Source organism: Filicampus tigris, chromosome 1, assembly GCF_054856515.1.
Source record: "Filicampus tigris isolate MCC_2025a chromosome 1, RoL_Ftig_1.0, whole genome shotgun sequence".
In the NCBI taxonomy this organism is placed as follows: Eukaryota; Metazoa; Chordata; class Actinopteri; order Syngnathiformes; family Syngnathidae; genus Filicampus; species Filicampus tigris.
Genome location: NC_141217.1, coordinates 20,409,044 through 20,431,212, shown reverse-complemented (window position 1 = coordinate 20,431,212; position 22,169 = coordinate 20,409,044). Strand labels below are relative to the sequence as shown.

Below are 22,169 nucleotides of genomic sequence, written 5' to 3'. Positions count from 1 at the left end.
CAAGTGAGCAAGAAAAAGCACGACTACCTCCTGCATCAATGCCAAGATTATTCATCAACCAAAGGGTATTGCGTAAAACAAGCCAACATTTCTTCAAAAATGTCTCCTCTGGCTATAATAAACAGATAATGTCTACAAGTCAACACCCCTCCTATGCATCTCCAGCATTGCAAATCAAGATTTATAACATTTCATGGCCATCACAAAGTTATCAAAACAACCATCACCAGAAAATCATCTGAAGTTGAAATTATACATTAGACTGTTCCCAGAACATTCCGACAGCACCGCAACACCTTTATAGTAAACTCTGATGACATGCTTTGGCGAAAGATCTGTTTCAACTCGTATAAATCTTCTTCCCTTGGAAAACGATTACCTCCACTTCCACAGCTCTCCTATAAGACAGCTGGTACCTCCACAACTTGAACTTTCTCAATGTTCTAGCAGCATCTTAACATGTTTGGTTGAGGTGTGAAATTTCTTCTAATCTTTATACACTACATATATATGGATTTACATTAAAACTGTGCTGTTGTCATCATATCATACAAAAAAAATCCATTTCTAGCTAAAGAACTGAACCTGGACCATCCGGACCGTGACGGTAAGACAAGTGCCACTCACCTGCAGCTGGGGCTCAAAGTCAAGTGTAGCAGCAAAAGCACACACAGTCTACGTTGCACGAGCGGCCATTCTATCCATAAGCCTGAGGGCAGGCTCACGGATAGACAAGGGGGGAGGGGGGGGGGGGGGGGGGGGCAGAAGGCCTTGGAATATTCAAATCCCAACACTGACTGCTGATTTGGATTTGACACAGAGAAGGATTTGTTTGAAACTTTTTTACTGTTTAGGAGAAGGCTGGCGTGTGCCAGGAGAGAGGCTGGTGTGTTGATATAAGAAGCAGATGTGAAATATGCACACTTGGGAAGAAAAACAGACAAAGTGCTGTTCCACTCAGACGTGGAAAAAGAAAAAGGCGCTATTCTAAATTCGAATGTCACACACCTGCCTTTACTTTGACCAGGAACGAATGGAAACTTAATGAAAAGTAAAAGCCATACTAGTGTAAAATGAAGAACATATTCAATAGTTACCTACCATAGAAAACGGTACCTTCCCAGGAAATATAACTTTTGGAGTTTCAGTGGAAGAATTTGTCAATATTGACAAGGTCAAATAGGACACAGTGAAGGTCAAAGTTCTAGTTCCGACCAGATTCAAACTTGCTCTCGTTGCGTGAGCAGGTCCCAGTCACTTTCCGGCTTGTCTGATATTCCTGACCCACAAAAGATGACAGTGGATGTGTTCACTTTGTTTATGACAGCAGTCTGACAGCCACACGCACTAACACACAGGCAGAAAGTCACAGGCCCCGCCCACCTTCCCTTCCCCTTCCCAATCACACCCACACAAGCTGACTCACATCAACTCCTATTTTTCTCCCTAACGTTCTGGCTGATCCACATCACGTAACAGTCACTTTAACCCCAACTTAAAGGGAAAACTCTCTTTACTGGCGGATGTTTTGGTCTTCATTTGATTTTCAACCTCGAAGGGTTAATACTTTGTTCACCTTTTTGAAAGTGCTAACCTTGAAAAGAATGGGAAGTAAAGTCAAACAAGGTGGGAAAAATTGGCATTCTAGTTGTCAGAAAGGTCAGAATGGACTCAAATCATCTTTGGACAGAATTCCCACCTGGAAATATTGAGGAAAGGTTATACAAAAGCTTGTTGACATCTGTTATGGTCTTGTGGGTCACAATAATTATTACACATGTAGGCATCCCATTTTTGCTTTGGTCACTATTGCACAAGGAACGATTTTTGGAAGCACAAAACATCCTGCTCACTAGCAGTCTAAGCAGTCTTACCATTTGAGGACATTCTCGATTTGCTTTTGAGTTCACTAAAGCATGTTTGGATCACGGCAGTACCAGGATAACTATCTGGTTTTGACAGTAGTGCTGTGCGGAAAATGGGCATTGCTGTTTGATGTAAAAATGACCGCCGTCAAAATGGTTACGAAAAAAAAAAAGCACATGGTAGACTAATTCCAATTCCTAAAAAACATCACAGCATTTTCCACATGGAGCTGGTTCGGCACTTGCACATTAAATTAAATAATAAAAAGGAAAATAATGATTTGGGAGTGATGTCATTCCCAACTTGAAGTTGTAACTTCCAAGATAAAGGGCGGCACAGCAAGGCCGCTCTTTTGTTTTTTTAGTCTAATCCGAGATGACTGCATTGAAATCCCTCACAATTAGCTAGCTCACAAAAACATGGGGACCCCCCCCCCCCAAGGCAGAAGTGGGGGGGGGTGGCACATGTTTGCGATGGGGTAAAGGAGCGGGTGGCTCTTAATGCCTAACCCCCACATCAGTTACTCAAAATAAAGCAACCTGTTGAATCCATGTCCCCCGCTGTCAGTCTTAATTTGAGGAGGCTACTCTTAAAAGAGTGGAGGGCAGCAATGCAATTAACATGAAGGATTACACCCCACTGGCAATGCCATTGTTGGAAGAGGAATGAATAGTTGGGGGTAGGGGGTGCTTGCCTCTGTGACCCGACCTTGGCATTAACCCCCATGAGCTTTGAATTCCACCAAGTTTTCCCGGGAAGTCTGCAGTGCAAGGGCAAACAAAGGAAAGCAGCAGTGTGAGGATAACGAGGATGAGCACATCGGCAGAAGAAAAAAAAAGCATGGACGCACACAGAGGATTAAAAGCAAATATTTCCCCTGAGATACTGCTGTTAGTTTCCACATATTGCTGGCCGGTCGGCCGCTTGCTTGGTTGGCCTCAATTTTGGAGAGTAAGTGTGCTGAAGTTGGGCAGCCATAATCATACATTTTGAGTTTTTTTAAAAAGCTTTGCACTGCTTCTGGATCCAAGCCGTGCAGTCTTAACATTTCATTAAGATGCAGTTAACATGAGCTAAACATGATTGCAGGCTCGTTTTTAGAGGGCTTGTTATCTTAACCCCTCCTTGCTTGGGGCCTTCTCTTAAGTCTCTGAACCCCGACTAGTGGGCAGCAGTCAGGTAGCGTCTTCCTGTTATGCCTTGTCTGTTGCAATGCATCCCGAATACTGACTGGCTGGGACGCAATTGAGGGGATGAATACATTTGTGTTTGCATTTCCCAGCTATGACATACTGTACAGTGGAAAAATTGCGACAGGATGCCGGTTGATTTAGGAAATAGTTCATTCCTGGATGAAACTGTCAGAATCACAAAAACAATGTTTTAAGTGGTAGGCTATTCTAAAATTCGGAACATAAAAAAATTCCAGGTTCTCCTTCGGTATGTATCATAATGGCAGACTAATTTGTGCTGCAAGCGTCATTATCATCATCATCGATGGTTGGAAAAATACTAACTGGCAGAAAACTGTGATTAGTGTGCGGCTGACAAAGTGTGTGAGTGTCATGGAAAGCCTGCTGGAGCATGCTGAGGTCACGACTCAAACTAAGACTTTTTTCCAGTGTTACATTTACTTAGTTTTACATACTTTAAATTGGCAAAATGAGCATTAATAGACCTATTTGGGGCAATCAGGGCAATTGGCATTTCAAATAACAGCATTTTTTTTTGTTTTTTTTCAAAAAAGGCCAGATTAGAATTAGGGTATTTGTGTGACTGCTATTAATTGAGCATTGATTAAAAACGGTGTCGCGGTGGCTGTTTGTTTATAAAACACGTGAGCTTGAAAATGCGTGGGTCTCCGAATGGAAGTTTTTGAAAACAACTGTTTTTATTTCCGTGTCAAAAGCAGAACATGGTTGGCAGTAAAAACATTGGGCATGTCTTTTGTTTTCAAAGACAAGCACTATTTGAAATGTTGTCAAATGTTTGCCTTTTCAGGCTCCAAAGCACCATTTTCATTTACAGGAATGGTCAAAACAATACCACGTTTCTCTGTTAAATTAAATTAAGTGTTGTGTTAAAGGCTTATGAATGTGGCATGGAAGTACTTTCCTCTCTAGTTAGAACCTCCTGCAGTTGAATTTGGAAAGAGAAGGAGTTGAGAGACGTTTGACAGCACGGGAGAGCGGCAATGCTGCTTAATACTTAACAACCCTTGACAGTGACACATACAGTACATAAAGAGGACATGTATCTTGATGGGTATGTTTACAGCACCGCTTGAGCATGTCAGCGCTAGTTAGGTGAGATTTTCAGCAGAACAGAAGGGCTAAACCCCAATCGAGAGCAAGAGAAGGTGAGAAAGACCGATAATTAGTTGATCCACATCGTGATGCAAAGAAGGTGAGAGTGACAACATAGAGAGCCTCGGGCCCCAGATGTGTGGAGGGAAGGGCCTGTTTCCATGGCATGCCAAACCTTACAACTTGTCTCGTCTGGTCCTGTCCCATCAAGGCTCACAAGGAGGGAGAAGCGAGACAAAAAAGACAAGCAAGCAGGGACTAGCACCAAGTGTAAACTGGCGCACATGTAGCGAGGACTGCTTCAACAGCGGGTAAACAAACAGCATTGCCGCCAATACACCCTGCAGGCGGCTTTTAATCTCCTGGAATTACAGCAACCCACAGCAAAGTAATCCAAATAGACAACAAAATATCGGGAAAACAAGTAGCAGCACAATCAGCAGAGGCCATGAGGAGGGTGATTGCAGTAAATAATTGTGCCGGTGGATAAAGTCTACTCTGTTTGCGTACAGCTTGTTGAAATAGAGAGAAGACAATTGTTAGTGCCTGTCCCAGATCCTAATACAAAAATAAAAAAAATAAACTAAAAAAAAAAAAAAAGACCATTTCCATTTCATGTTAATGAGAGGTTTGAAGAAAGTCCTATCCTTTTTTTTCATCTGCAAGGTCTTTATTGGGGTGTCACTGCTGCTATTTTGGTTAGCAACATAGTTTGGTTAGATCAACACCACACTGGCAAGGGGCGACTGTTTCTGACTGTTGGCGAAAGTAGAAAAATGATCGTTCGCGACAGGATTTGTCAATGCCCGTCAGACGTTCACCTCTATTTTTCTTGTCGCTAGGGAATTCTGAACATGTTTAAAACTTCTTTGCGACAAGTAAAATCACGAAAACTGCCGGCGAACGTTTTACGAACATTCGCGACATTGAAAGAACCCTGACGAACTCTGACGTGAAGGCAACGTTCGCTGCCTTTGAAAACACTCGCCATTGTTTGCCAGTCAGTAGGATAGGGGCTTAAAGGCACGGTAATTACAACTAGCTTAGTGGCTTTGCCTGTTATTTTTATTCATGAGGAGGGCAGTTAAGGAGGTTTGTTTAAGTGTACGAAAAACACCCACCAATTGAGGCATTAATAAGATTTGAAGAAAATATGGTTATTTCCACAAAAGGCACAAAAATAGTATTTGAGACATATGAGATTTACCCCGCATTTCAGGATGCAAATGGTAGAATCCTGTCTGATAATTTGTCATCCACAATCAACCAAGTAGTAATCTGCCAACCATAGCAGATACAACGTGAACAATTAGGCTTCAAGAAATGCATTTTCAATTTTATACTGCGTTGTTACATTTATTCCATAAATGCTACAATGTTTGTGTTGTATAAACCTCTGCAAACTAGGTAATGGTCTGCTAAAACACAGATGGACAAACAAACGCAATATAATACAAAACTTTGCTCTCAACTTGGTCCAAGCATGTCAAACCTTTCTATGACTTATAACAACTTTGTTCATGCGGTCAAAGGCAGAGGAGGGAAATGGTTTTAAAAATACTTTATATAAGCATTTTTTTTTGGGTGCGAACAAGCCCATTAAAAGTGGGTAAACCTATTCAGGGAGTGAGAGGAGTGAATCTGTGTATCTGATTAATATTTTTTTTTTGATATCCCAGAAATGCCAGAACAAACGTTCCTGCTCTTACCGCACACCTCCATGTCATGAATTCAGGAGAAGCAATAAAATTGTGACATTGGGCAATATCACATCCTCAAAGGCTCAAGGCAATGTGTGTCAGGCCATGAAAACAAGTCCAAGAAAATGTCATTGTTCAAGTGAAATATTTTTAACGAGGCTCGATGTGTGGATCTTGACATGACCATCCTAAATAAGCAGACAGAACTGTACTATTTTCATCCTCAAGCTCCCTTATAGTAACTTGATGAAATGTCAGATGTTGGTTCCTAATAGTTAACCTTGTAAAGAAGTTATATAGGTTATTTACACCAACAGCCTGACGAGACAGTACTGAAAAAGGATCATTTGTGTCAGATATTTTGGGATCTTTTATAACGTTAATGCAATAACATGCATACCAATCTGTATGACAAACCCATTTCCAATGAAGTTGGGATGTTGTTAAACATTAATAAAAACAGAACACAATGATTTGTAAATCATGTTCAACCTATATGTACTTGAATACACTACAAAGACAAGATATTTAATGTTCAAATTGATAAACTTTACTGTTTATTGCAAATAATCAATCATTAACTTTGAATTTTATAGCTGCAACATGTTCCAAGACGACTGAGAAAGTTGAGGAATGCTCATCACACACCTGTTTGGAACATCCCACAGGCTTGCTAGTGAAAGTTTAGTCGTAATCGCAGACGGAAACCTGTTAAAAATTTGAGGCGGACCGGGCACTATTCCCACCTACATTGTGTTTTCTGCTATAATGATAGAGTGACAGACAGCAACTACTGTATGTCTGAAAAACGAACGAATCCAGCTATTCTGAACTCTCCATGGAGAAAAGGCATATACAACACCCTGCCTTCGCCACCTTTTCTCTCCCTTTTATCTCTACAGAGAGGACTACTCATTTGAAAAGGGGAAAATCCACATGGTGCCAGAGGTAGCAGGACGGAAGCAGGACAACCAAAACAAGCAAGCAGCGAGCAGTCACCGTGTCCATCTCCCTCCTTCTTCTGGCCAGACTCCCACTGTCAAAACTGGCGGCTTCAAAGCACTAATTCATTAAACGGTCCAGTGGCCAGACACAAAAGGCCCGACACCCCTTTTAAATCGCCCAAAAGAAGTGCAGCAGCTTTAGCCCTCGGCCTGACCTTGGAGATCAAGTTTAGTGTTGCTGAATCTGATGAGGAAATCAACAGGGGAGGGGGTTGTCATGTGCAGGCTACTTATTGCTGTTTCAGTTTACCCACCCAGTCTACAAAACTCAGCAAATGGGTATGTGGTAACTGGGAAATTTATGGTAGCATGATGGTAAAGTTCCAATTTTAATCATCTGTCAATCATGTTCTTCCATCCCTCACTAGTGTCTCAAAATTTAGATAAGGGATTCTTTGTCCCCTCCGATCTGAAACCACGCCACCTGCACTGAAATCAGCCGAATGTTCGAAGGTTCGACTTTCCCGGAAATACACCGGCCGTTCAGGAAAATACAGACATTTTCCCAAAATTCCCTATGGCCACCATGCCCCTGCTTGAAGTGTATGATGAGTTATTGAAATGTATGTCCTCAATATACTGTATGTAACAGTCTAAAAAAATTCAATGTGGAAATTTTTGATGAAATATTTTCAAATCAAAGTTGCCTATTCTTGCCTAGTAACATCGAACTAACAGCTTCTTTATCCAGATCTTATAGTGTCTTATGAATGCCGTATTTGATTTCAACTTTTTAAATTTATATTACCCATATTTTTCTCACATAGTAATAATGTAGTAGCGAAGAGGTTAACGGGCACTTTGTTGGAGAAGTGCACGGTACAAATAACAGCGCTGCGGTCCAGTGTCGTTGTTACGCTTGTGACCTAGTCACACATGCTTGCACTTAGCTCGCCTTCCAATCTACATGCAAAGGTGTCCTTTCCAAAAACTTTGTACGTTGTGATCTGTTTTGTGTGCCTTCAGATACCAAAACGCACATCATCTGACACATAAACTGGCAAAATGCCATTTTTAATTTGTTTTGTAAGTGCCCAAAAAAGGTCCATATCTTCATTTGATATTAATTCTACATGAGAGTATAAAAGCCATTTAAAAGAGAAGTCAACCCAAACATTTTTTTTCCAAGAATATGTTCTACGCAAGGCCACTAGTTGAAACAAGGCATTTTGATAAATGTTGCGTTTGTGGAATAAGAATGAATCCATCCGTTTTTAGCCTTTTCTGGGGCGGCCATTTTGTCACTTCTGTCGACTAAAACTGACATCACAACTGCTCAAGTAACGACCAATCACGGCTGACCTGTTTTCTGAAGCTGAGCCGTGATTGGTCGTTGAGCAGTTGTGATGTCATTTTCAGTCGACAAAAGTGACAATATGGCCGCCACCTGAGATGGCTAAAAAGGGGTGGATTTTGCTGCTTAACTCATATTCAAAAAGGCAATATTAATCAGAATGCCGTATTTCAACTAGTGGGCCTGCATAAAACATATTCTTGGAAAAAAATGTGTTTGAGTTGATTTCCCAATTTAAGTTTAGGTGGTCTTCTTACCTTTGAGGCCCTGCGTCGGTCGGGGCACTCGGGGTGCTGGCACACAACCCAGTCCTCCTCCTGAACAGGCTTGTCATCTGAAACAAAACAAACACGCAAATTCAAACAATTGTCATTAAACACATTACCTAATCTCAAGCTAATTATGTCTCCATTAAGACTTATTTCTGGTAAAGCTGTTGAAAATATGGCCTGGACCTGACACATGAGTTTACAGTATGTACCGAATGGACAATGTAGGCGGGGTTTGCCGAGTGGCTATAGAGAGCAAAGTGATATGATACAGAGTAAACACAAGCTTGGAGGGAGCAGGAGGGGGGCACTAATGGGAGGAGATCAGAGGGACATGAATAATGAGTGATAGGACTGGAAGAAAATGGAGCAAAAGAGTCCATTCCTCTTTCTTTAACAAAGTGCACTCACTCCATACGTCCACAATAACAAATCACTCTTGTCAAATAAACCTCCAAAAGCTACTCTGCTAGTCAATATTGAGCAAGTGATTAAAGGCCTTGTTTATGTCTACATCTTGTGCGGGAACATACAGTACATGAGATAACGACATCATAACAAAACAGGCGTATTTATCCGCTTGTCTGATGAGGCACCGCTTTGCACAGGGGGTGGTCACAATAGGCTTGTGTCACCTGTTCCCTTTCAAAAGAAGCCAACTATAACATTTCACCACTAAGTCTAAGGCAGTGCTTCTCAAATACCGGGGCGGCGCTGCTGAGGGGGCCGCGTGTGACCCGGGGGAACATGCTTTTTTTCCGCCGTACTACAATAAAGTGTAATTGCACATCCACGCCAGTAGTTGTCAGTGGCGCTCTAATTGCCCATTATGCGCAGCGAGTATTAACTCTATGGCGTAGGTTTGTTTTGCAACGAGCTGGCGATGTGAAGTGCAGTAAACAAACCCTTAGAGCCTACCTATAACTATTTTATAGACAAATGCTATTATTTATAGTTGCGGCGGAGAGTGGATGGTGGGGTGGGGGGCGCAAATTGTTCTTCTTGCTGGGGGGGCGTAACAAAAAATAATTGAGAAGCACTGGTCTAAGGTAAGGCACTTTCAAAAGGTTGCGGTTGAAACATGAAGCTGAACACTTTTGGGGCAAGAGGAAAAAAAATAAATAAAAGACCCGAAGCTCTGTTCCGCACGGAAAGTCTCTCAGTCATTCACTTGGCCACAGCTACACTGACGGGTCAAAGGTGTTGTGGGAATGAGGGAGTCAAACGCTAATTGCTGCAGACCTCAAGGTCGACGGTGTCGCTGCTGGGAGGACAAGGGAGAACCGGTCTGCATTATGCAGCGGACTTCCTTGAACAAATTGCGGCCTCACAAAGTGCTCAAGCAGCAAGTTTCCTCCGACTTTTCCCCAGCTTCCGGGAAAAGACCAGAAACGGAAATCTACACCCCAGATAATAAAGAATTTTAAAAAATGTATTAATATATGGAGGGGCATTTGACTAAATTAGTTTTTTTTACAACGAGAATAATAATGACAAATATTTTGAACGGGATGTGAGGCTCTCTCAATGTTATGAACTCATTTATGCCAATGTAATATCAAGTAGAACAACACTTCCTTGATGGAGTAGTGCCATAGTCGAGGTCTGCTGAAGTTCTCACAGGTAATACTGTTCTTCAGAACACAATCGAGTTGAGATTGAATCCACCACCACTGGTGGCTACTATGCAGTGCACCCATTTGCACCCGAGTTGCTTCAGGACACAATCAACTTCATGAATTGAATATAGTAAATTTTCTATTGTTAAACTTTTCCATATTTCGAAAACCTCTCCTAAATGTAGTGAAAGTAAAATGCATACCATAATCTAAGTATGTTTAGACTAAATACAGCACCTTGAGGACATGGATACATATTTCTTTTGCATTTTACCTACGGGTAACGTTGATGCCTAACAGAAATCTCAACTGCTCAATGGAGCATCTTAAAATTGCTACCATATAAAATGGACCAATCACTTGGATTTTATATTTTTATACACTGGCGCCCTCATCTTCCCATTGACTTCCTCATATCATGCTGACGTTCCCTCTCTCTCTGATGAATCGGAATTCCTCAACTCAGCAGTGCTGATGAAGCCAAACGCTAACACAAGCTATACACGGACACACACGTGACAGTGCACAAAGAGATGGCACACTAAAGAGACAGTGGAGAATCACTATGCCGCTAGCAACAAACTGAGGTATTTGCCAGGGGAAACGAGTCTTTTTACTCGTTTACTAAACAACAGGTGGATTTCAGGAGAAGTACAGAGATAAGAAGCATTCAATAGCCAATTCATTTTGGGCAAAATGCTTGCGAGTATTTGCAAATGTAGCGAATGTTTTCATCAGTGTTCAGTAAAGGTTGCAAAAACGCTCGCAGTTTGTTTGCCAATAATCACAGGTGAAAAACATCGATCACTGCAAAGAGTTTCGCAATAGGTGGGAGTCGCTGTCTGGGCCTTTACAGGATATTTGGGTTTAGTCGGCGCAGTGTTCTGAAGAATCAGTTTTTGACTTTAATTTAATACCACTTGAACCATAAAGTGGACATTCGCGCATTGGTTCATTTCTTGCACGCGGCATTGACATGACATCATCTTTAGTAAATGTAACTATGAAATTAGTAGACTGAGCAGCGTCGTCTCATTTCCCCAAAATATTTCTACCTTTCTTCTACCTCACTCCTCTGTCAATCTAATGAGCCCCTGCATTCAGAACTATATTAATTTCCGCAAACACTGCGCCACATGACGGCGTGTTTTGCACGCATGTGTGTCACTTGCCGTCGTGTTTTGTGCGCATGAGTGTCACGCACTCTGTTCACATTAGAAGTCCCATTTCTTTTTGTAACGTGAACATAAAAGATCGGATTGAACAAAAAAAAAAAAAAAAAAACATTCTAATTGGGCATCATACCCCGTAGTGTGAACGTAGCCTTAGTCGCACGTTCGGCAACGCTCACAGCATTTTCACACAATCACAACACTTGATGATCTCTGCTTAGGCTTGGAAACCGATGCAATATCGGCATGTTCTTCCGTTCTAGATTGGCAACAATGGTGCCATGGTCATGACTGAAAAACTGAGAAGGACGGCTGGGGGCAGTGGCGGGCTACAGAAACTTACGCGCTGTCCGCCGCAGATTTTCTGCTTCAAAGCCAAAGCTTTTGATGCGTGATCCCGGGGGCAATTTTGATGAGCCGAATCTGCCCTTCGCCAGCCTGGCAAATGTGGGAAATATTCACCTCTCACCACACCATGTTTGATTTCGCCTAGCCTTCTGCTGCAAGGTGAATATGTCATCAAGTGTCCAGTGATGACAAAAAAAAAGAAAGTTCCCAAAGGTGGGCTGTCGTCCAGCTTTAGTCCGTGTTTTCTCAGGAAGTTCATCCAGTACAGGCTCCGTCAGGCTACGGTAATGTGAAAAAGTCAGCCGTGTATATTTTAGAAGGCAGAAGCTGTGACAGGAGGATGTTCGGCAATCAACTTTTTCCCACATGTTCATGGGGAATGTTTAGAATGCCCTACACTACTTGGTGATGTATGTGTATGTGACCTTCACCATGAAGGTGTTTTTATTTCCGTTTATATTGTTGTCAGCATAAAATTTACGCAGCCAACATCTGATGAAATTTGAGGAGGGCTAGCTAATGTTTTTTTCTATTCTCCTTTCCCGAGAGAAAAACAGTTACAGGTAGCTGATGTCTTTTTCTCTCCTGGGCGGGAAGATGAGAAGAAACTGACATGGCACCTTCGATTACGCGCAGCTGCCATGGTTGTCAAGCGATGATGTGTAAGTGAATCCTCCTATATTTATTGACACTTGTGTCCTCTTCTTCCCCTTCTCTCTTTTCTCCCTCACTAAATTAAATTTCGTAAGCCAAACGCATTCTGTGCAAGACATGGCACGGAGGATATTCAAATCGGTCTACAGTTGTTGTTATCCTTTCGGCTTATCCCCTCAGGGGTCGCCACAGCGAATCACACAGACATCATCACTGAGCAGGAATCGATCCCACGCTGCCCGCACACAACTCAGGCGCGTGTACCACTACACTATCAGTGACTATTCAAATCGGTCTACAGTACTTTAGCCAATCAGATAGTCAGATTCAGAAAACAGGTCAGCCGTGATTGGACGTTGTGAGCAGTTGTGATGTCCTTTTCAGTCGAGAGAAGACAAAATGGCGTTTTAGCGTTTTAGAGATGGCTAAAAACGAGTGCATTTTACTGCTTAACTTACATTCCACAAACACAAAATTAATCAGAATGCAGTGTTTCAACTAGTGGGCCTGCTGGGAACATGTTCTTGAAAAAAATATGTTAGGGTTGACTTCCGCTTTAAATGAGGTGCGGTTTTAAATGTTTCTGTGAAGAGAGTGAAGTTGACGAAAATGTCAAGATTGAAAAGAAACATTTTGTAAATGCAACACACATAAAACAAAACAAAAAAGACTCTTTTTTCAATGTTTGAATACTAAACACCAGGGCGGGTGTGCATGAAAGACCACTCGTCCTAATATTCACATTCGGATTGCAAATTAACCAAGCATTCATTTGCATGTTCCGTTTGACGTGTGACACACACAACCAGAGGCATATTTACCATCTGGGACCGTGAGATTTCCAGGGGCCTACAAACATTTGATAAAAAATGATAAATAACGCTTCCTTCAATTTAAAGCAATTATTGTTTTAGTCTTAATTCAAGCACTTAAAAATCGGAATCTACCATGATAATTTCGAGTGTGTTGTATGTAACTACAAACATCAATGGATGGGTTTTTTTTTGAGTACGAACACATAAAGAAGGCACAGGTGACCATCTCTGGATGTGATGGGGGTAGCTGTTTAGATAATTGGCTGAGTGCGCAAGACTTAGCATTTCTTGCCTCCCATTCTTTTACTCCTACAGTGGTTCAGTCCCATACATGCCCCTCGCTTCCTTAGTTGCCACATCTCACCTGCTCCCATCTACAGTACATACATGATGAAGCCACACAACAAACAAGTCACCTCTGTTCCAGAGATGGGTGATGGTGGAGGACACGGTACAGGTTAAAAGATGCTGACAAACCAAATTGCATTCAACGGACTCACTCATCGTGGAGAGATTAAATGACAGCGACGCCGTCGGCTCAGGCAACAGTTCGGTCACCACGTTCAAAAGCAATCACGGGGAGATTACTGCATAGCCCAAATATCTGAGGGTATTTGTGTCACAAGGTACAGTAAGTGGACAAAAGTGCAATGAATATTATGTAACACTGCAATCGTTAATCTTTAAGGCCTTTATATGTCGTGAAATACCAAATTTTATGAAAAGTGAAAGTGGACCTTAACAGCGTTGTCATTGCTGACATATTTCCATTCTAAAAAGTCTGTTCAAAAATGTATCCCACATTAGTCTTTTATACCTTATAGGCTCATCATAGGACTGCATGAGTATAATGAAACTTCAAGCCTAGACAACTAATCAGACCCGCCAGGATTTTGGGAGATGCCAGCAAAACTATTATTCAATTGCAGCAAAATCATGTGAAAATGAACCAAACAAATTTTCCTACCAAATGACATTAACATATAATATAAGCCATATAACTCACTTTCTGGTTTTGATTCAATAACACATGCACTCATGTCTTATTTACGACCAAAAATTACAGCAAAGGAACATAGAAAACAGCATTCAGATCTTTAAAAATAGAAAAAGTGCAATACTGTGGTCAAACACAAAATGAAGTTGACAGAGCAAAATGAATGTATGAAATGAAATGGAGTATATCAGACAAATGACTGTCACACAAGCTTTAGCTTCCAGGCCAACTACCAGCTCGGGAAAAAGTTTTTTTTTTTTTTACGTTTACATAGCGGTAACGTTGGTTAACCAAAGCATGTAAAGAATAAAGGCGTAGTCTTATGTGACAGAGTACAGTACTGTATATGTGCCCATGTAACTCTAATTAAAAATGGGTTAGGGTTAAAATGCTAAATGCGAATATGTAAAATGTCGGCATCGAGGTTTGTACTTTAGTTACAGTTAAAAATGCACTGATCAAAACATCTCTGTGACAGTCGTCTGCCAAACAGCTTTGCGTCAGCAGCCATCGTCCTTAAGATGGCCGGAAAGTTCCAGCACTTTCAGGCTTGCTGGCAGGGAGCTTGAGGGACATTCCTTCACAGCCCTCTGTTATCACATCCCTTTCACTAATAGCATGACTGAGGAAGGGCAGCGGAAAGCGAGTGCCCCCGTGCCACATCACGCAGAAAAAAAGCAGAGACAGGATGCAGAGAAGTGTTTCAGAGCAGCTGTCCACTTTCTTACGCAGTAAATATTTCATCTGCGTGTTTTCCCTCCCTTTTGCATTTGTGTGGTGTTGTCTCCATGCCAGGTGGCTGAGCAATTTCCACAAGAGACGCAAAAAACGGTTGGGGAAAAAGGCCTTTCCATGATGAAGGTGGAATACTCTCCTCAAAATAACAGAACTGGAAAGGGGGGGGGTGTCAGTACAACAAAATGAAGTCATGTCTGTCGCAAAGTGTGGCATCAAACAATGAATTGCACAATAATGGCACATGTGCAACAAATGTCTGACAACAAACTAACTCTGTGGATGTGTATAAAACAACCAACTAACGGTGAAGCACAACAGGAAAAGTAACAGAAGATGTGGAATATTGGCCACACTGACCGCACACGTTTTTATGCTGGAGGCTCTTACTGACGCAAACCTTGCGGGACCGGCACCGGAGATTTCTATTGGTTGGGTGTTGGCCAGGAACCAATGACAGTGACTTGTGATTGTTGCCTCAAAAAGGCAACAAGGTGGACCACAAAACTACCAATGTCTAGACTAGAGAGAGACCGATATGGGTTTTTTCAGGGCCGATACCGATTATTAGTAGTCAAGTTAACCGTAAAAGTTAAAAGTTCAGGGAGTACCCAGGGTCGTCAGAATGTCTTTAAAAGTTAAATGAAAACTTAAACAATAGCTCCATGCAGTTTTCTACAGTCCTCCAAAATTACAAAAAGACAGAAATGTTAAACTTTCACATATCTTTGTTTTGATTTCAACACAGTTTTCAGTTGATCAATTATCTGACATCTGATTTTTATAAAAAGCCGATGTCGATATTCATCAAAACGCCAAATATCAGCCTGGCTGATATCGGTCTATTCCTAGTCTAGACTGCTTGCCGTTTTACAGCATCTAAAACGTATTTGTTTCAATCTGTTACGTGAGGTTTGGTGGCCTCAAATATTATTTAATATTATTTATTCAAATATTAGAAAAAGGGTCAAACTTTGTCAAAACACGACTTAGTACTGCCACCAATGGAACATCAAAACTATAAGAATAATTGTGGTTTTCCGTTCAATAAGTGATAACACGTTTGGTGACACTGGCTTTAAATTGCTTAGTGGGGAAGTCAACCACAAATTTTTTTATACAATATGTTCTCTGCGCGTCCACCAGTCTAAACACAGCATTACAATTAATATTGCGTTTGTGGAATCAGAGTTAATCCACCCGTTTTTAGCCATTTCTGGGGGCGGCCATTTTGTCACTTCTGTCAACTGAAAATGACATCACAGTTGCTCAGGGCTCAGGTAACGACCAATCATGGCTCACCTGTTTTCAGAATCCATGATTGGTCATTATCTGAGCCCTGAGCAACTGTGATGTCGTTTTCAGTCGTCAGCAAATGGCAAAACGGCCTCTGAGATGGCTAAAAACAGTTGGATTTTGCTGCTTTTAACATATTCCAGAAATGCAATCTTAATCAGAATGCTGTGTTTGGACCAGTGGCAGCATAGAACATATTATTGTAAAGGAAATTTGGGGGTTGACTTCCTCTTTAACTTCGAATGCAGTTTCTCTGAAGTCATAAATCTTCATGTGTTACAGTAACTTTTTTTTTTAATCTCCCTGCACTCTTCTTCTCTTCACTTGTTGAGGCTTCTCTTGGAATAAATGTGGCAAAAAGGAATACATACACAGTTAATGTGTTGATACTTGCTGAACTAAGAGAATCTGCGGTCTTGCGCACAGCACATATGGCTTTGGCCGAAACTTCAAACTTTTGTGCGACTTTAGAGGCGTGGTTTTCAAAAGATTTTGGATGAATTTCTTACTAACCGACCTCAGAAGTCACTGCCTTAAGACGTTCTATTGCAATTCTGAACAGACATGTAAAATACTCCATCATCAAACTTGCCATTTAACTTTTAAGGCACAATCTCACACTAGGATCAGTTGGTGATCTTACCGCACAGATCATGGATGGCATCCAGGGATGATGACCAGAAGTAGCGCTCTAGTCCCATTTGGGAGCAAGATGATGGTGGTGGCTCCAACTCATAAGCGCCACGCTTCTTCCAGTACAGGAACATTCTGCTGAATTAAACTAATTCACTCTATAGTTACAAATGAAAAGGCTAATCTTTAAATTACGCCATAGAGTGAGAGTCGACCCAGCTGTGAGTCACCTGTGGCGTTGCCTGCGCATTCTTCCCCACAATGAGCTCATCTTTACAAAAATCATAAACTTGCCAGTTCAAGCTCGACTTTAAATGCCTGCCAATACACTCTTTCCAAATATCCACCTGCACGATGACCTCATGCAGTCTTGCCGTCAAGCTTCACCTCCAGAAAAGCAGAGAAGTCGGAAAAAGCTCCTCTCAAGAAATCGAGTTTAAATCTACGTCAAGTCTCGAAAGTCTTAAAGATCTTGTTGAGACCGCCAGTCAACACCTTGTCAGACTCCTCAAAACGATTCAACAGCGATTCCTTCCACCGCCGCCGCCGCCGCTCTCCCTGAGACTCGACCTTGTCTGTGATCAGAGTTTCCCCAACTGTACAACACTTGTGCGAGCCGAGCTGCTTGTGTAGGATGTCTCGACCATAGGGGGGCTTTTAGGGCCCACGCATTCAGACAAGTGCTGTATTCATGAAGGGGTGAGATGCATGCTGGGGTAGTCTGGGCCCGTGGCTTTTGGACCGGACCGCACAAAGATCTCTTTTAAACACCCCTCCTACATGCAGAGTGGATTCTCTTTATATTTTGCACTAACTGTAAAAAGCTCACATATTCCGCATTAATTTATGTCCGTGCCCTTTAGCTGAATTCATTTTTTGAATGAGCCTCCCTCTGTGTGTGTGCTGTGTAGTGCACGGATGTAAATGAAAGGTAATGACGATACCGATGATCGAGCACATTGATGATGTCTACAGGCTAAAATAATTGGCATTGGCCAGAGGTGGGTAGCAATTTACTCTGTTACATTTACTCAAGTAACTTTTAGGTTAAATTGTGCTTGCCAGAGTACTTTTGATGCAATATACTTTTTCTTGAGTACATAGGGACAGGGAAAGAATTGCTCCAAAAAATTGGAAAGTTGCTCCTCAAATGAAGTCAGTGATTCGCAAAACTTCTCCGCAAAGAAAAAAAAAATTTAGAGCCCTGCTGTTACCATTTATTTGTTACCAACTATCATTGTGACAACGTATGAGTAATGTTTATACAACCAGAAAGTCATGGTGACAGACACTAGAAGGGATTTCCAATTAACTGACAAATTGGTTTCAAATTTGGACAAATAAGAGGTCGACCGGTGGTCTCGAAATAGATTTAATCTTAGGATACACTGAATGACCGCTAGACTATCGCTAGACAACAACAAAAAATCACCACAATGTTTCACGGTACTGTGTAGTGGTTACTCGCCTGACTTCAGTTCAAATTCAATGAGAGTGTGAATGTGATTGTGAATATTTATTTCCCTCTACATAAGTACGATTGACTCGCAAGCAGTTGAGGGTGTAGTTTGCCTCTTGCCCAAGTCAGCCAGGCTATATATAGAAAATGGATGGTTGGATGTGTCATGGTTACCTCAGACTTTTGCACAGTACTATAACAGTTTCCCCAGCGTTCCTCAAGGCCTGACGCACTTCTGCTGCACATCTAAAAACGGGTGAAGGAATACTGTGAGATGGAGTTTGGCCGGGCCGAGGGAAGGGAGGGACGCAGTCACATGTAGCAACCAACATGTCCAATTTTGGGATGAGAAATTAGAGGGTAGGATGAGAGCCGGCCTCGCTGCGCGGCTCTGGGCTTTTCAGACATGTGGTAATAATCAAAAGCAGCTTTGGGCATGAAGCTTTTAATGAAGCAAGCAGATGTGAAGCATGTGAACTGCATTGCCAATACAAGGGCCAATTTCCACCTCCTGCAGAAACAAAGGATGCGTGTGTGTGTGTGGGAGGGGGGTGTTGTGGGGAAGGCAGAGGAGATAGACAACCTCGCTTTCATCGTCTGGTCACCCTTTCGTAAGACTCTCCGCAAACAATGCACCTGCATGTTGCTCACACAGCATTTGCATCTGATCTCACCCTCACAAGTTTTCCATTAGCCATTTTAGCCACGCGAAGCTCAAAGAAAGTAATTTTCCCCAGAAAATATGCAAATCACTAAAAATGGTAGTAGAAGGAGAAATCACACAAGTACATAATTATTGCCAGTACTAGCTAGTATTCCGCAACAAAACAAACAACTCTCAGCTCTTAAAAAGGAGAAGTCCATATTAGGGCTAATCGATTATGAAAAAAATATTCATCGTGATTATTTTGGTGGTAATTGAAATCAGGATTATTCAAACGATAATTGATTTTTTGGGTACAAAACAAGAACTTGTATTGAATTGTTGTTTGCTGCAAAGGCTCACAGTATTTAAGTACTTTAAAAGGGCGTGATCCAGTCTGATGACAGAGGGACTGCACAGTGCGAGTATGTGCCCATAGGTAGGTTATAATTAGCACGGCAGCCCATCAAACATACCGGCAATAACCCTTTACCAGCCCAAAAAAAAAAAAAACTAAATGAGGCATTTTATGGAACAAAGACATAAAATCCTAAAACCTTGGCTAGGTGCTTCCACTTAGTGCTGCGGAGATGCAGCATGATCGTCTGTTATTGTATACATTATCATGATGAGCCCATTGTAAACAAAAACAGCTCAAAGCACTCTTAGTCATGTTTCCTTTTAGTATTGAATTAATCACCCCGTACACGCTAATCAATATCATCCATTGTAAACAGTAAACAATGTTACATTGTACATTAACTTTTCTCAAATACTGTAGCTAAAAAGCAGTTCTCCATCTGGAATAATAGTAGAAGAAAAAACTGCATTCCGAATTTTGTCTTTCTTAATCATTTACTAGTTACCATTAACGAGCGGGTATGAGTTTAGTTTACTCCAATAGTGACCAAATAATTTCCCCTTGAGAAGTAGTAACGACGTCTGATTTTTGCAATCATTGTTCAACATGTTGGCACCCTTTCATTCTCAATTCTTCATGTTTGCAAAAATTTTGGTCTATGCTTCCAACTTTGCCCAGTGAGAACTTTTTAGGGATGTCCACTTTCTCTTCCAACATGACTGCACAGTGTATACCAGTGCAAAAAGCAAGGTCCAAAAAGGCATACAGCAATGCATGACTTAAGGTGTTGAAGAACAAGCTCATTGACATAAACTACAACGGATATTGTTGTTTCCGTTATTCATCAGCAGCCTGAGTACCCGTACATCCATCTATTTTTCAAGCCGAACCAAATTGTAAATCGTCCGTCGGTCAGTCCGTCATGTTATTTTAACCTCGTTTCCAGCAGTAAATGTCAAAGATCAGCCAGTCCGTCAAACGTAAATCCTGAATAAAAAGTCCAACAGACGAAATATCCATCCATCCATTATCTGAACCGATTTGATTAAAATGGTAAATGAGTACACTGACCACATCATAATGTGTCGGCTTGCTGCTCAAACAGCTTTTTACCCACATACATTTGACATTTCCCATAGCCTACTCTTATTTGCCAATCTATCAAAATGTTAAAATGAAGTAAAATGCCCACCTCTGGAAAAAACACCCTAAATTTCTTGAAATACCAATTTAGTAATGATTGCATGCAGTTAACAGTAGTAATACGAGATGGGAGCTAATGTTAGACTAAAGGGGTTCTGCATGCAGATTTAATACAAAGAAATTAAGGAGACTTTTGGGACAAAAACAACACATCTGACATTCAGATCTTAAAAAAAAGAAAAAAGAAATGGCAGTGGTGGCGGGGTTGAAAGAGGAGCCCAGGAGTTAAGATCAGCATTCACTAGGCACCATGTTTGGGAGAAAAGAATGATGGGAAAAGACACATGAGAGAAGAGAGGGCGGGAAAAGGCCTCCAGCTGTGAGCGTGTTTATGACGGTGACCTCATCAGCGATGAACACACCGAAAAAATGACAGTGAAGTGCAGAGTTGACACCAGTGCCTTTACAAGCCCCAACCCTCACGCAACACTTGCGCTGCTTGTAAGCTGATAGGTAGCTCACATGAGCCAAGCACAGCTAAAATAAATATCATCAAATGATTATTAGCTGTTTGAAGCCACTAATGATTACTATCATGGCCTGGCGGGTGGGTGTGACCATTCTCTGTCAACCAATCAACACACAGTTCAGTCTTGATCCACTTCCTTTTGGCAACCGACCACTATGCTTGGTACCTCAACAGGATGCTAGCAAAGGGTTATATGGTACAGATCACTAGTGATTCCTACCCTACACAACTTTGAACAATAGAATAGAAATTTTCAGTACCTGCCTTATCACAGCCAGAATATCATGAATTCTGATATTTCACAAAACCCTCCTGTGTTTTGTGAAATCTGTCAGTAACAAAGCCAACATCATCCTCCCAGCTGCTCACTTAGGGAGTCTTGCTTCACTGACTGACAAGAGTTCATCATCACAAACAAAAAAGGATCTCATAATGCTACCAAATGTTTACATTGCAGGCAGCCAGCAGTTGATTAGAACGGATTACACGGGGTCCTCAATTTACAACAGAGGTAAATCAAATCTGTCCGTAAATCAGAACGCGCTGTAGTCTACCACAAAGATATTACTGGCGTCGGGCGGATATCCTTGAACCTCTGAAATCATCACATTTCAGGAGACTCCAAAAACGTCCCGTTTGTGCAATCATTAGGATTGCATCGTTAAAGGGGAAGTCACCCCAAACATAGCTCACCTGTTTTCTAAAACTGAGCCGTGATTGGTCGTTACCTGAGCCCTGAGGGGTTGTGATGTCATTTTCAGTCGACAGAAGTGACAAAATGGCCGCCCCCCTGAGATGGCTAGATTTTCCTTCTTAACTCATATTCCACAAACGCAATATTAATCAGAAAGCCGTGTTTCAACTAGTGGGCCTGCTAGGAACATATTCTTGAAAAAAATATGTTTGGATTGGATTTCCGCTTTAAAGTGCGCAATCATTTTCAACACTTTAGATTGGTCAATAATTTGTAGAAACAAAAAAATAAATAACGCCCACACGTGTAGACTGACCAATACTATATAGATTTGTTAAAAAACTATGAAATGTACCAAATTGTGACATGTGAGGTTCTGGGCCGATACCAGCGATATGCTAACTCAGTAGTAAAGTCACAAGTACGGTAAATGTGTAGTCAATATTTTTGGGCCACAAACAAAAAAAAAAACAATCAAATCAGAAAAAGTTAGTTGGGTGGTAATTGAGCATGCCGTCTTGTTCCAAATGCGTAGAGTACAATACCACTCTTGGAATAAGAGTAAATGGTGTTTGATCAAAGTCTGGTAACTATGAAACTGACACTGGACTTTGAAGATACTGTACATGTAA

At 41.5% G+C, this 22,169-nt stretch overlaps 1 protein-coding gene across 2 annotated transcripts in view; it reads right to left on the bottom strand.

Moving 5' to 3' along the window:
• Positions 1–22,169, bottom strand: part of plekhg5b (pleckstrin homology domain containing, family G (with RhoGef domain) member 5b) — a 65,623-nt gene that overhangs the window by 39,511 nt on the left and 3,943 nt on the right. Inside the window, exon 2 of one of the 2 annotated variants that reach the window (XM_086025656.1) lies at positions 8,428–8,504. In XM_086025656.1, the coding sequence (XP_085881782.1) occupies positions 8,428–8,504 (77 nt within the window). Of the gene's footprint in view, positions 1–1,101; positions 1,309–8,427; positions 8,505–22,169 lie in introns of those variants that run through there. The other variant, XM_086025665.1, reaches the window with a different exon arrangement.